The sequence below is a fragment of the Cryptotermes secundus genome, unplaced genomic scaffold (assembly GCF_002891405.2).
Source record: "Cryptotermes secundus unplaced genomic scaffold, Csec_1.0 scaffold73, whole genome shotgun sequence".
NCBI lineage: Eukaryota > Metazoa > Arthropoda > Insecta > Blattodea > Kalotermitidae > Cryptotermes > Cryptotermes secundus.
The window spans coordinates 1,317,943-1,334,115 of NW_019738871.1; the positions used below are offsets into that span (position 1 = coordinate 1,317,943).

Here is a 16,173-nt window from a genome sequence, read left to right on the forward strand (position 1 = left end):
ACCGACCGAGCGATCGCCACTTGTCGTCGAAGCTAGTGTCAACATTAGCTGATAGAGGATATCGTGTGGCAAGCGCAACGAATCCCCATGGCATATAATTTCGGTTTTCTAGACCGGAGCCGCTATTTCTTTGAAATAGCTCCTCAATTATCCTCAAGAGGCTGAGTGGTGCCCTACAACTACAGGAACTGAATTATGGACTGGAAATATATTATGTCGCGAGAGGAAGATACGTGAGTATAAGAATGTGGCTGAAAATCACAACATATGGGTATCATCTGGAAACTTATCCGCATAGGAAAGTACAGTAAGGGATGTGATCAACGCGTTGCCTGGCAACAGCTCTGTAAACACCGTCCAAGACGCTGTGCTGACTGACCCAGAATGAAGTTCATTGTCCGTTATCAGCACTGGGCATGGCGCGGACGACATAGATAACACAGCCAACACAGCCAACACAGCGTGTTGGACGGTGTTTACAGAGCTGTTGCCTGGCAACGCCGCCGTCACATCCGTTAATTTCTGACACTTGACACGTGTTTTCTGTATGATCTGCGCCATACAACAATAGACAAACTGTGTTTTCTGCTTTGTCCGTGCCCGGCTATATAGAACATGAGTCCGCGTGCAGCTAAGAAGAGTGCAGAAGTGTTTTAGTGAGTTCTGAGTTTCCAAGAACAAGAAATGGTAAGAAGTCTTCCTAGCGATTTGAAGTGATAGTTTGTGTTGAGATCCGTTGCTAGGAGACGACTAGTGGAGACCCAGAATCCTAGTGTGTGTGCGACCGTGAACCGGAAAATGTGTAAATCAGCGACAGCGCTGTTTTGATTCTAATTACGAAAGAATGTAACCGAAGTGCCAATTAATCCAATCATCCGAACTAGAACCCGTTAATTTCGTCACGCGCAACACCCTACACGTGACAGTATATTAAAATGGACATAACTCATTAACAAATCATGTTCCAGGAATGTGGATTAGCTTGATTTGGCTCAGGACTTCATCCAGTTGTGTGTTTGTGGGTAATTGCGCTGAACGTTCCATAAGAATTCGAATTTGTTTATAACCTGCATAGAACATGAGAAGGAAACCTCTTGTGATGCGGAGTAATGAAAACGAGAATTCTCTCCACAACAAGTTCGCCGTGTACACCTGCAACTTAATTGACAGCGCTGTGCAGCGGGTAGTGCGCTGTAGAGGAGTTCAAGTTATTCATCTCTCATTATGGAACAGGAGGATCCGTTGTCCTCTTTAAAAGAACATCCTGCGGGATTATATCATGAGGCAGTAAAATTCAGCAAATATCCAATTTTTTTAATACAGTTTTAGTTTTATCATCCGATAATGTTTAGTTCTTGCAAGTGGTCTATTCCCCTCAGGAATTCGACTAATATTTTGTAAAGACCTATCATTTTCCCATGCATACTGCATGTGTCACCCAGCTTATCCTCGATTTTATCACATTGCCACGTGTTAGTGACTAGTCACGGGCATCAGATTGTGACAATACTCATAAAAAGTAATCTTCAAGAAGTCATGTCCTTATTATTTTATTGCTAGTGGGGTGGGACTAAGTTCCTTGTACTGCGGCCACTTCTGGCCTATTGTACCAGCCCCAGATGATAGGTGAGGGTGACTGTGGAGCAATTGGTGGAATGAAGATTGGCAGTGGAAACCGAAGTACTCGGAGAATACCTGCCCCAGCGCCATTTTTCCACCACAAATCCCACTTGACCACACCCGGGATTGAACCCGGGCCGCCGCGGTGGGAAGCCAGCGACTAACCGCTTGAGCTATGGCGCGGCCGTCATGTCCTTAAGTTCAAATATTCTTGGAATTTTTGTTTCTGAACACGCTTAACCTGTATCTTTATCTTAGGGTGAAATACGGTTCACACCTTTATATAAAACTACAGGCAAAATTATAGTCTTATGTATTTTGTTTTCCTCCTTGCGTTTTAGTTGAAAGCATAATTAAAGTATAATGAAGAATAGTTCAAATGTTGCCAAGAGTCAGTAGTTGTTACTATACAACTATCTTCTGTCTGCAGTCTTGCTTATCAGGAATTTGGATTTCTAGTCATATTAACGCCGAGCACAGAGGCCACGCGGTCTGAGGCATGAACTGTCTTCGCCCGCTCGAGGCATCGATGTCTGTGTGTGCATTTATTCTGTGTCCGTGTCCTGTGTGTAGGTAGCGGCCTTGCGTCGGGCAGATTCCCCGTCCAAGGAGTCCCACCGACTGTCTAATATTAAGAAACTGAAATGAAAAGAAAGGCAATAGGAAATAGATAACAGTTTATTTTCTTTCTTTGAAATTGCCTGGTTATAATCAAGTATAGGATATTGGTGGGGAAGCCAGAGGGAAGAAACCACGGGGAAGACCAAGGCGTAGATGTGTGGACAATATTAAAATGGATCTTAGAGAGATAGGATGAGATGGTATGGATTGGATTGATCTGGATCAGAATAGGGAGCAGTTGAGGGCTCTTTTGAACACGGTAATGAACCTTCTGGTTCCATAAAATGCTGGGAAATTCTTGAGTAGCTGCAGAATTTGCGGCTCCTCAAGAAGGACTCAGCTCCACGAGTGAGTGAGCAAGTTATAAACAAGTATTTTTCATGATGTGAATTGATTAACACATCTACAATTTCATCTAACGCCTTTTATAATCACAATAGTATGTTCAAACACACATTTTTGAATAGGAAGATGGCGCTTTTCTTATGTATATTGCATTGCAACTCGTATTTTCCTTGGAAAAATTGCAAAATTTTGGTATCCATGATTAAATAAATATTTTAAACTGTAAAGAATGTGTAGTGCTAATCAACTAAATATAAAATAACTATAATAGATAGTAAATTCTGGATAAAAAATAAAATTAAAACATTGATAAATGATATAATGATACAAATTCCGTCCCAAGTGCAAACAATATATTATGTGTCTTTGATCTTGCTCCACTACACTACATGTTTCGGCCTCAGACGGCCATCATCAGGTGTATAACACTCACGTTGCTGTCACACTGTTATTCCTTACTACGTGTCACGGAACGCACACAGGAAGACTACACAGGATAACACCTATGCAGTGTGGAAACAAGAACTAGCCGCTGCAGCACTTTAGACATAGGGCGAGTAACCCTAACAATTTTAAAATTTAAATTTAGAGAAAAATTTTAAAAGATTTTAAAATTAGAACTAAAGATTTTATAGTGCTACTACAGGAACGTCAAAATTAATGTGTGTAAAATAATCTACAAACCAGACAGATATAAACGAAGTAGATGTTGATAATAACAAGGAAAGTGTTTTAAATGTTAAATTTCGGGCTGGGTGCAGTGTGACAGCAACGTGAGTGTTATACACCTGATGATGGCCGTCTGAGGCCGAAACATGTAGTGTAGTGGAGCAAGATCAAAGACACATAATATATTGTTTTCACTTGGGACGGAGTTTGTATCATTATATCATTTATCGTATGGAGTGCAACAGGATGCTTAAATATAAAACATTGGTTTGGGAGCAGATATAAGTTTCCAAGACATGTGCTACATTATAACAAATATAAATTTGAAGAACTGATTAAAACCAACGTTACACTGCAGGAACCGTGTCGAAGGTTTCGCCGTTTCTTCTTCTGCACTGAGCGGCAATTCGAATGAGATACAGGGGGGGGGGGTATTGAAACTTGAGTATGCAGCGAATTTAGAGGAAGTCGTTAGAACTTTTACTATACTTGGAGCCAGTCGTCATACCCCTAGGGTTACTTTTATTGTTACAGGCAGATCAGGCATATTGCCGGGCTGTAGCCCCATAAACTGCATCACCTGCTTGAATTCTTCCCCCCGTCTCGCGTAAAGCGAGACTTGTCGCGACTCGTGTAATGACGGATGTTTCGAAACTCATGCACTGGCGGCTAGTCTGTCTTACCAGAATCGGATAAATTCTTTACGGCAGTTAATCCTCTGAGGCCCTGGAAATACACTGACGCACGTCAGAACGTATTACTTGTTTGTCATACGACTACAGTCGTAGTGTTGGGTTTGAATCCCACTGAACGAAAGTGCAACTCTGTACATGTAAGTAACTTCATTGGCCATTTCTGCTAAAAAAAACAGGTTAAACAAGTTGGAAGGGAAGAAAAGTAAGAACTAGGAGGAGAAGAACAAGAAACCTACATTTCTGAATAAACAGAATTACAAGAAGTTCTGGGAAGAACTAATCGCTTACTTTCCCTTGATATAACACGCGCAGGACCGAAGACGACGCTTCAGTTCTTCTATTACTGCTTATGTATTCGTTGCCGTGGTAACGTTTTTACCGAGTCGCTGCCTAATAACAATAGGATTGTACACATACAGACACACAGACTGATGCGAGGTATTTAGTAAGTGCGCCGTTGAGATGAGCTCAGGTGTCAGGATATACATGCCTAGTTTCGTAGAGACTGGTACAGGCATTCAGGAGTTACTAGGAGGGATTCACAGATACGCAGACACACAGACTGCTGGCAGGGATTTAGTAAGTACGCCGTTGAGATGAGCTCAGGTGTCAGGACATACATACCGAGTTTCATAGAGACTGGTTCAGGCATTCAGAAGTTACTAGGAGGGATTCACAGATACGCAGACACACAGACTGATGGCAGGGATTTAGTAAGTGCGCCGTTGAGATGAGCTCAGGTGTCAGGATATACATGCCTAGTTTCATAGAGACTGGTTCAGGCATTCAGAAGTTACTAGGAGGGATTCACAGATACGCAGACACACAGACTGATGGCAGGGATTTAGTAAGTGCGCCGTTGAGATGAGCTCAGGTGTCAGGATATACATGCCTAGTTTCATAGAGACTGGTTCAGGCATTCAGAAGTTACTAGGAGGGATTCACAGATACGCAGACACACAGACTGATGGCAGGGATTTAGTAAGTGCGCCGTTGAGATGAGCTCAGGTGTCAGGATATACATGCCTAGTTTCATAGAGACTGGTTCAGGCATTCAAACGTTGATATGGGAGGGGGGCGATACACGTACAGACACACAGACAGCATGGTGACCGCATAAGCCTTGTATTTTTATTCTGTCAAAATAGGAAACTTAGGCTAAAAACTGAAAGAAGACCCAGAGGAAAAAGAAGAGACCAACCAGAGAGCAACTGATCCAACGATTCAGCAGGACGGGAAGGCGACCAGCTTGTCAGCAGGTACCGCGGCCCTCAGCAGGATCCTCTCGGTGTGATGCGTGCCCCGCCTCTGACAGCCTCCCGCCCCACCCCCAACTTTTCAACTAAGATGGATGGATTCCACAAACTGCTCTTGCCTCTACACATCTCTTATAATAGCCACTCGGTAGCGGTTACCCCAAAAATTCATTTCTCTTTGCAGGAAGGTTCATCATCTCGCATGAGGTGCCCGATGTGGCAATCTAGATTGCCGCGCCTTGTTAAGGCCTGCGTGTTTTCCTTTGTTTCCAGGGCTCGTGTACAGGAATAAAGGCCTACCCCATCGTTTGTTTCATAGCTCACGACACAACAGTAACAGCAATAATAGGAAATGAGAGACTGGTTCGTTAGTAAGACAATTACCATCGCTTTATCAACGGAAGACGTTCATAGCTCGGGATAAATTTCCATTGCTCCACTCTTGCGTTATATTACAAATTTTATTTTGTGTATTTTCAACCTTGTACTCTTCTCTAAGTATAAATAAAATGATCAGGTCGAGGAGGATGAGACGGGCAGGGCATGTAACACGAATGGGGACGAAGAGGAATGCATATAGCACTGCTGTCCAACGTTCTTATGTACTCGGGCACAATTCACTGATGCCTATGGAGGTGCGGGCGCCACCACATACTACTACTACTAGTAGTAGTAGTAGTAGTACTTCTACTACTAGTAGTAGTAGTACTTCTACTACTACTACTACTATTAGTAACTACTACTAGTACTACTACTACTACTAGTAGTAGTAGTAGTAGTAGTACTTCTACTACTACTACTACTACTACTACTAGTAGTACTACTACTATTACTACTAGTAGTAGTAGTAGTAGTAGTACTTCTACTACTACTACTACTATTACTAACTACTACTACTACTACTACTACTACTAATAATAATAATAATAATTCGAAAATATTTAACAGTACTCAGACGTTCAAAAATGTCTCTTGTCTTACAATTTGAATTAATATTAAAAATCGGCTCAATTATATGTGCTTACGGAGGGCGCCAGAAAAATACACCACGGACGCCGCATTGGACAGGGCTGGCATATAGGATATTGGTGGGAAAGCCGGAAGGAAAGAGACCACTACGAAGACCAAGGCGTAGGTGGGTGAATATTAAAATGAATCTTAGAGAGACAGGATGAGATTTCATGGATTGGATTGATCTGGCTCAGGATATGGACCAGTGGAGGGGTCTTGTGAACACGGTAATGAACCCTCGGGTTCTATAAAATGCTGTGAAGTTCTTGAGTTTGGCTGCAGAATTGGCGGCTCCTCAAGAAGGGCTCAGCTACATGAGTGAGTGAGTGAGTGAAATTCTGTATGAAATATATTTATTTTATATAAAATTTTTAGCAATTTCAAACACCGCCTAGTCTGAGTCTTGTCGTGGTTCACCTCAGTCCGTATTGGGGAATGTTAATGCCACTTCCGTCTAAATCGTTTCTAATTCATCACTCGCCTTATGATCAGACTGTACGTAGCCTAGCTACCTAAAGCATCGCTATATAAGCCACGAAAGAAAGAAGGACGTGTGGATGGACAGGAAACTAGAGACAATGCAACAAAGATGGCGCTCTAGGTCCCACAGGAACACAAGCTGCTGCAGCGGGCCACGTTACCGCTGCATGTGCAGACGCAGCGCTCTCGCCACAGGAATGCAGTACGTATGCCCACATACCACAGCACTGCACGAAACGTCGCAAAGCATTCATCTCTTCTTTGTGGCATAAAGAGCCTTATCAGATTACACGTGAACCAAAAAAATTACGTGTCATAAATATGTAGCACGTTCCTGGCCAAGCGTTTGAAACAATGTTCCATGACAAAACCTAGAAATATGGGCTACTGCGTTAAACGCTATGACATGCTAGAGATCAGTGTTCTGTTGCCAGTGAATGTATTTACCCTTGAAGAATGTCGTCTTCTGGGATGTGGCGCCGTGTAGGTATTGTGTTTACCGACGTTTCGGAGGAACATATTGCCTCCATCTTCAAGGAATAAGAAATCCGAGAGCGAGGAACCAGCGGGTACAGGTGGCTGCAGACTACACTGCGATACGTTCTACCGAAACGTCGGTTAACACAATATGTAAACGGAGCCACATCCCAGAAGACGGCATTCTTCATAGTCGCTGCCGTGAAAACCTCAAATCTTACGTATTTACCCTTCATAATAGCCTGGTCCTTAACCTCTGACCTTATTTCTCAAAATTTAAACCACAGCAGGTTCCAACTTTCAAGCGATAAAGGCATTTGAATCTCCATTTCCTACCGATTTAATTGGTCCGTGTTTAATTTGCAAGTTCTTAGATTCTGTCACCTTTTATCAGCAATATATAATCAAATATCTATACTCTTTTACTGTCAACTAACTCTGGATTAGAGCCGTTCTTGATGAGGTGGTAATTCTTACGTCATCCGAATTTTATTTACCGTACTCGCAAGAGCCCGCCACTGATCTCAGTCCTAGGACAGATGAGTCTATTTCAATCCTTCCCATCCTAATCCCCTTAAGATAAATTGTAATACTGCTTTCCCGTCTACACCTAGGTATTCCAAGTGGGCCCCTTCCTCCAGATGTTCCTACCAAGGCTTTCCCTGCATTTCTTTTCGCTCCTATGACTGCGGCACTCCCGCCCATCCCATGCTCCTATATCTGATCGTCCTATTAACATTTAGCCACGAGTACAAATCACAAGAGTCTTCATTATGATATTTCCAACAATCTCTTGCTGCTTGCTCCCTCTTAGATCCAAACACCTTCCTCAACACTCTACCCTCAGGTTTCCCAGTCTGTGTGCTTCCCTTACCGTTCATATTAACGGGATTTAATTTGAAAACAACGGCAATAGAACTTCACGATAATAAACGCCATTTCAGCAACCTGACTGACACATCAATGAAAATCGAATTATTCATCTGGAGTGCCTGGGGAGAGCAAGGTAACCGTCAGTCAGGATATCCTATCTCAGCACCGAGATACAACCCAGAGACGCTCGGAGTAAGAAGCACAGCACTGCTCGGTTCACCACAGCCGTCGCAGTAACAAGAAATGAGCACGGCCAGCTGTGATCCGCGTTTCTTTCCTATGTAGAAGTGAGCTCCTGCAATTAAAGGGGATTGCCCCGCTGGCTTGCTACAAACATCTCGGTGCCAGTCAATTGAGATTACAGCAGCTTTTCTTTTAATTTGGTTTACATTCCACTGCGCACTCACGCACGTCTTTGCGAAAACAAAACGCGCAGCCGAAATATTACGGTGCCTCGATCTTCATCACTTTACCTAAGCACGAGACATAATTGGAATAGAGAATTCGTTTTGCTGACCAACGGTGGAAATTCATACAACACTGGCGTATTGGATTAGGTATATCGTCATTTGTAGGGTGGTACGCGTGACGAAAATAACGGGTTCTAGTTCGGATGATTGGATTTATTGGCACTTCGCTTACAAGTTCTCTTAATCATACTTAAATACAGCAGTGTCGCTCTTTTCAACACTCTCCAGTTCACCGTTGCACACGCACTAAGATTGTCCGCCTTCACTGGCAACGGATCTCAACACAGAAACAAGCACTTCAAATCATATGTTAAGTCTTCTTGCTATTTCGTCTTCAATCTCTCTGGAACCTTGGAACTAAAAATTCTTCTGGACTCACTCCTCCAGCTTACAACTGACTAGTAACTGCCCTTGAACTAACTCTGTCACTGAATTCACTTCTCTTAAAACCCCTCTGCACAGACCCCACAGAAAACACCGTCTGTTATTGCTGACGTCATTGCTTACGAGGAAGTGTGTTTACCGAGCCGTAGCTTAGAAACGGGTTGCATAACCTCGTTGTTCAACCGCTGTTCGGTACAGACAACATAGAAAACACAGCCTCATCTATTGTTGCGTGTTGGACCTTGTTTATAGAGCTGTTGCCTGGCAACGAGTTGATAAAATCTCTCGCAATATTTTAAAAACAGGTTCTCTTCTCTATTTCCTAACGAATAAGTTTTGTTGAAAATGTATGAGATATATCTATATTACTTCAAATTTAATTGCGCCATGTAATGCAAATGGTAGTCCGAGAAAAATAGCTTTATATTTCGTTAAATATTAACAGAATAAAAATAACATATCAACTAAGACTTGTAGATCGTAATGAGATCTATATTTATGCCACGTACCCCAACAAAGTTTTGTAGTTTAGGGCTTAATGAATTTCTGAGACATCTGGTAAGTTCAGTTTGGAGTTCATAAAATGTAGGGGCTATAACTGACAAGTAGTACCAAAATTAAACGAATCCAATAATGATGTTGGGTTTGAGCTTTTTAAAATGTGAGTGTGCAGAGCATTGCCGTGTGAGTGTATGTATGTATGCATGCATGTAGGAAGTCTGTTAGAGCACAGAGAATATAAAGTTATCCTATGTTCCTATCACATGCAACCAGCAACCTGCAACTCACGCTCCTCATATGAGTATAAGCTATTATCACCAGGATATTATCGCTTGAGGACTATAATACTACACTGAAGATGGCTTAATTTATTTTAAACGTTGTAGGCCTATGCATGAAACGCATTATAAATTCAATTATATGCATTATTTTTACTCATCTCGGGTCGTTAGATTTCATGGACTAGTGGTAGAGCTGAAATAGTGGGCCATTACATGGCAACGTGGGAAAATTACGTGCAACTTCCAGACTTCATAGGACAGTCAAAATATCGACGCAACTCTGCACTTTGCTGAGGCATGTCTAGACACTTAGCCATATGCCTTGTTGTCTGTCTGTCTGTCTGTCGGCTTACATGTCGCGTGTTTTAAGCTTCGGATCTGGTTTCGAATTTTTACGAAGCGATTATCTCTCCTAATTGATTAAATAACTAATCAGTCAGTTATGTTAATAGCTAGCTGACTAGTTAGTCAGTTAATTCTTAATTTAGTTAAGTTGGTTGGTTAAGTAGCCAATCACTCGCTAAGTCAGAAAGGCAATTATTCAGTCAGGCATTTTTGTAGGTTCTCAATGAGTGAGAAGGCACGCGGTAGCGTAGTTGATTGAGGCACTACGCTACAAGCCGGAAGGTCGTGGATTTGAGTCCCGATGAGGTGGATTTTTTCAATTGACCTAACCCTTCCAGCCGCATTATGACCCGGGGGTCGACCCAGCCTCCAACAGAAATGAGTACCAGGAAATTTTCTGGGGGTTAGGGGCGGCCGGCGCGTAAGGATAACAACCTCACCGCCATCTGTGAGCCGAGTGTGTAATAAAAGTGCGAGCCTCGACGTCTCACAACCCTATGGGCCTTCACGATGTGTTACAGGGATAGCTTTACATTTTTTTATCTTTTTCTCAATGATTGAGTGACCGACTTTTATGTAATTATTAATTTTCTTCATTAGTAATGTAATTTGTTCATGAATAACTAGTAAAGTCCATCAAGTGTAACAAGTTTATGACAACTTATGTTCGAAAATATAGGGGCATATAAAGTATTTCCTCATATTTTTCGCTACGTCTTCTGATGATGGTCGGTAGCGGCGGAAACACGTAAATGCAATTTTTATATTCTCATATTTAACTTGTTACTACTAATTAGAGTTGAAATGTCTGAAGACGTCTCTAATAAAGATAAAATTAGTTCAACTGCTTAAGAAGCCACTGAGTCAGGTAATTAGATGGTTGGTTAGGTTGTAGTTCTAGTTAGTCCTATAGCTGGCTACAAGCACTTCAGAAATCCCAGGAGCAGCCCAACATGGAACCTACCCAATCAAGGGACTGGAATTTTCCTTATTACGGAACAAATGTGCGGACCATTCCACAGCAGAGAGGGCTGAGGCGGAGGAAAATCCATTTCCCCTGAGAGCGTTGTCTGATAAACTGAAAGACTTGTCAATCCGTGTCATGGCAGGGATTTAACTTTCTGCGCCGCTACATCCAGATCTGTCCGCGAGCCCACCCACAATTCCATGAAATGTATACGGGATATTTTTTAGCCCCAGTTCATTTGCCGAAATGAACTTGCTGCTGTAAGTATTTTTGCTTCTAAATTATCGTCTCTAACTCACTGTTATTACGACATTTTTCAATGCATTTTTTTAAACCCTGTACTAAATATTAATAATTTCATTATTTCCCTATTTTACTCATAAAAGCGTTGGCGAAGAAGATAAATTTTAAGAATGCCGTCTTCTGGGATGTGGTGCCGTGTAGATCTTGTATGAACCGATGTTGCGGAGGAACGTATTACTTCCATCTTCATGGTAAAAGAATTGCGGATTTCTCTACCCTGGAAATGGAGGTGATATGTTCTTCCGAAACGTCGGTTTACACAGGATCTGCACGACGCCACATCCCAGAAGACGGCATTCTTCATAGTCACCGCCGTGAAAACGTCAGATCTTACAAGGAGAAATTTGTTTCAGAAAATCATATTTGCTACGAAAAAAAAAAACTTCCATCATCACGGCCACAAATGAGCATATAAACATACAGATGCTCTTTAGCCGGAATTTTCTGACCACTTAAGAATAACGCAACGCCGAAACGCTCTTAGTAAAGAGAAGCTTGGTTCCGGCGAGATGCATGTAAATGTGACACCAAAACATTCGGACCGAGGAGAAAACCCAATTAGAGGCGCCATCCGCAGAACAGCTGCGGGCTCCGCAATTCATTAAACAATGCAGGACTCATGCTGTGTTTCAGAAGGGCGACACCCAAGCTCTTGGGCCAAATTTCGTGATTTATTCCTCTTCTCAATGAAATAGATGGGAGAGACACGCTGCATATGTGAGGGAGAAGACAAATGAACATTAATGTACTCTTCTCGAAGTACAATTGGAACGATCAAGTTAAGGAAGATGAGGCGGGCAGGGCATGTAGCACGAATGGAGAGAAGATGAATGAATATAGGATATTTATGTAAGTTTTGAGGTTTTCACGGCGATGACTATGAAGAAAGTCGTCTTCTGGGATCTGGCGCCGTGTATTCTTGGTTTTAACCGACGTTTCGGAGGAACATATCGCCTCCATCTTCAGGGTAGTTGAGTTGCGTGCGAATACAGATAGCTGTAGCTGCAATGATTGCAGCTACAGTGTTTTCTAAATGACAGAAAACTTACGCTCTTGAGAATACTTGAGGGATCCACAAACGAATAATTTATATATTATTAGGAGCTAAATGGTGGATCACCTTTCTGTCAGCTAAATTTAAAGCGAAAGTTAACGAACACACCGAACTGTACTGTAACGTAATCGCACAGACCTGTCACTGGAATTTATTGTTAATTTTCCGGTTTCCGAAGACAGTTTCAATAATTTCTTTCCGTTAATTTCCTTTCTTCGACTTTTGACTGTACTTACTATATTATCACAACAGTAATCTTAGAATAAATATAAAAACAGTTATGTTCCCTTTCACTCTTCATTATTGTGAGTTCTTCAGTTAGAAAGTCGCCGAATCCTTGAAGCCGTACCCTCAGATCGGAAGCAAAGACCAAATGCCAACTTGCTTCAAACTTAAGTCCGGAAGAGAAACATATGCCCTTATTTGCACATTCGTGGCAAGTAATTTCAAGATGAATACAGAGTTTGACAGGAAACATGGAACTATTCGGTAACACTTCGTTGCTAACGACACGCTGTGCATCTGTGGCACTGTTGTCCCTCGTGGCAGTTAACCCCCAAAACCATTAAGATTCACACTATTCTGCTTTTCAGTTCTTAATGCATCTGTGGCATTGTTGTCGAACGAGAGCAGAGCTGTGTCGGCATCGTGGCAGTTTGTCTGGGGATGATGCTGGAGTCTGTGACTGGCTTGCCACTTCCGTTCCAGCTGCAGCCACGCTCCACTTCTTCCTTAAAGTAGCTCCCTTCATCCAAAAATCCGTCATAAAATATATAACTTTATACAAAAGTCGTTTTTTGTCACAAATGACTTACTTACTTACTTACTTACTTACTTACTTACTTACTCATGGAGCTGAGAACTTCTTGAGGAGAAGCCAAATCTACAGCTACTCAAGAATTTCCCAGCATTTTATGGAACCCGAAGGTTCATTACCGTGTTCACAAGAGCCATGCACTGGTGTCAATCCTGAGCTAGATCCATCCAATCCATACTGTAATGCCGCTAAGGTTACGTACATGTAGATATAGTTTTGGGGTAAAATTGGAATAATAGTAGCTAGACTGTAAGATTAAGAAACAGCCATGATGAAACAATTCAGGAAGCTTAGGTCTACAAAGAATTGTAACACGGAATGCCTGAGTCATTAGAATGCTAACCCGGCAGTGTAATAGCGCTGACATTGAGGAACGAGCTATATGAAGTGGGTCATAAACACTATGGCAGGAGGAAAACGCTGAGTCGGAGGAGGCGGTAGACCCGAAAGAGTCAACCCCTTCTCGAGGGGCAACCAATGAGGGAGGCCAAAATCACGTCAGAATGGGCAGGCAACCTACCCGGAACTCAAAGAATCAGCAAAGAGAGGTTATATAAACCCTAGAAAACTTAATCAAAAAACCTTTTGCCTTTAGACTTTTGATTGATATTAAGTAACTTAGAGTTCAGGGGAGGCTATCGCCGAGAGAGCGATGGCCGTGAGTGTGCGCTGGTGGCTGATGGCGAGCATCTATTTCCTCATCTCAAGTAAGTGAAACCAACTTCATATAGCCATGAACATTAAGTGTAACAGTGATAATTGTAAAGTGTAAAACCACAGGGAAAGATAGGCTAACTAGATTGACTAGGTTCATTCGAGATACCGAGGCGTAGAATACCCGCCAGTAGGGTGACAGGAGGTAGAACCAATGATGACTGCAGGTTCATTATCCAGTGTAGTACAACCGACGAACGTCGGTAAGAGTGCATATAGATGTATATAGTGACATAGAGAAATAGAATAGGATAGACATGCGTGTGAGTTTACTTTAACCTAGCAATTCCTTAAGTGTTACCCTCTTCCTTGACGACTCCAGGACCTCCCAACGCTCCGGCGAATTACGAGTTAAGCCAGGACAGTGACGCAAGCTATGATAAGTTTACTAGATTTCTTGAAAATAACAAGATGGTGGCAGCATACTAAACAGGGTGACAGAGCGGGATATTTCCACGCCCTCTGTCACCACGGCATAAGAGAGGTGTAACGGCGGCTTAAGAGAGGTACAGTGGCGGAAGCGGTGGAGGTACCTCCACGCCCCCTTCACGACATAACACATACCATTCCATCCTATCTCTCTAACATCCATTTTAATATCGTCCACCCACCTACGCCTTGGTCTTCCCAGTGGTCTCTTTCCCTGTGGCTTTCCCACCAATATCCTATATGCATTCCTCATCTACCCCATTCGTGCTACATGCCCTGGCCACCTCATGCTCCTTGACTTGATCATTCCAATTATACTTGGAGAAGAGTACAAGTTGTCCATTTTATTTAGCTTAGGTCATTTATGCAGAGGATCCGTCCAGGTCCAAGGCTTTGTATTCATTTTCGTAACAAGTTTATTTTTACGGTGAGTTGTCAGCCCCAAGCCCAACCCCCAAGCTGGAGGACCACCCCTGTGGGCTGTCCGCGACTGTTTATTCCATACATACGCAGCTTCCCTCCAAACCTCGAGGACGACTCCTCCATCCGCAACCTGAGGACGCTCCACGCCGTGGTGACAAGGGAACCACTTAACATCCGCAACCTGAGGACGCGCTGTGCCGTGGTGACAAGGGACCCACCTAACATCCGCAACCTGAGGACGCGCCGTGCCGTGCTGACAAGGGACCCACATAACATCCGCAACCTGAGGATGCGCCGTGCCGTGGTGACCAGGGACCCTGCAAACATGGTGCCACAAGTGACTACCTTAAATAAAGGAATTCAGTTAAAAATGAGCGAATAATAATTACACCTTATTCATTCCTTGATATACCTGCATGAAAGCACCACTGCACTCGAATAAACCTGAACTCTCGCTTGGAGACAATGAATTCATGTGCGTAATGCCCTGCAGTAAATAGAACATCTGAGGCACACACAAATGGCGGATGACAGTGCAAATTCAAAGTGATACGCAATTATAACAGCCTCTTATTTATTTTAAAGACACAAAAAAAAACCTTCATGGTTTTAGTCCGCAAGCGAACTATACCGACCGAGGACCGCCGCTTGTTTGCGAAGTGAGTGCCAACTTCAGCGGATAGAGGGTGTCGCGTGGTCAGTGCAACGAATCCCCACTGCCGTTAATTTCGGTTTTCTAAACCGGAGCCGCTATTTCCTTGAAACAGCTCCTCAATTATCCTCACAAGGCTGAGTGGACCCCGTTCCAGACCCACTACTTCTCAGAAAATCTGGTAGAGCCGGGAATCAAACCCAGGATCTCTTGATCTGTAGCCAGGAACACTGACCACTAGACCACAGAGGTGCAACACACCATGTTCAAGGAGTTCATAAAGTAAAATTTTATAATTTGAGATTATTTATGCGGACCGCTTCGGCTCCGATGAGCACAGTTTAGGAGCCCCTGACTTAGTTTATGAAAAGTCAAAAAATAATAATAATACGTGTAATAATATAAATATAGAACAACATTAACAACGACTGGGATATAGTTGCCGGTAAAGACATTCTTGCCGGTTACGGTAGCCGAGCGGTCTAAGGCATGTAATGTCTTCGCTCGCTTGGAAACCGGGATCGTGGGTTGGAATCCCACTCAGGGCCTGGATGTTTAGTTTGTGTGTGTGTACGTTTTTCTGTGTTTGTGTAAAGGTAGAGGCCTTCGACGAGCTGATCACCCGCCCAAGGAGTCCTATCGAATGTGTAAGATCTAGAAAAACCGAAGTGAACGCAGAAGTTCATGAAGGTAGGCCTAGGCCCACTGGGGCTGTAGTGCCAAGGAAAAAAAAAAAGGATATTCGTTCAAAACTTTAAGGGCGCGGACCACATATCCTGTTGAATA

The 16,173-nt window shown here is 42.9% G+C and overlaps 2 protein-coding genes across 13 annotated transcripts in view; one reads left to right on the top strand and one right to left on the bottom strand.

Annotated features, from left to right (window-relative positions):
- LOC111871052 (acid sphingomyelinase-like phosphodiesterase 3a) overlaps positions 1 to 16,173 on the bottom strand; it is a 513,318-nt gene that overhangs the window by 448,870 nt on the left and 48,275 nt on the right. The gene's annotated exons all lie outside the window — the stretch shown is intronic.
- Positions 13,607 to 16,173, top strand: part of LOC111871054 — a 33,700-nt gene continuing 31,133 nt past the window's right edge. For all 4 annotated transcript variants that reach the window (XR_002843971.2, XR_004513727.1, XR_004513726.1 and 1 more), the window contains exon 1: positions 13,607 to 13,876. Coding sequence is in view for 1 of the 4 variants with exons in the window: in XM_033754086.1 (XP_033609977.1) it covers positions 13,822 to 13,876 (55 nt within the window). In the remaining 3 variants the exon portion in view is untranslated. The remainder of the gene's footprint in view (positions 13,877 to 16,173) is intronic.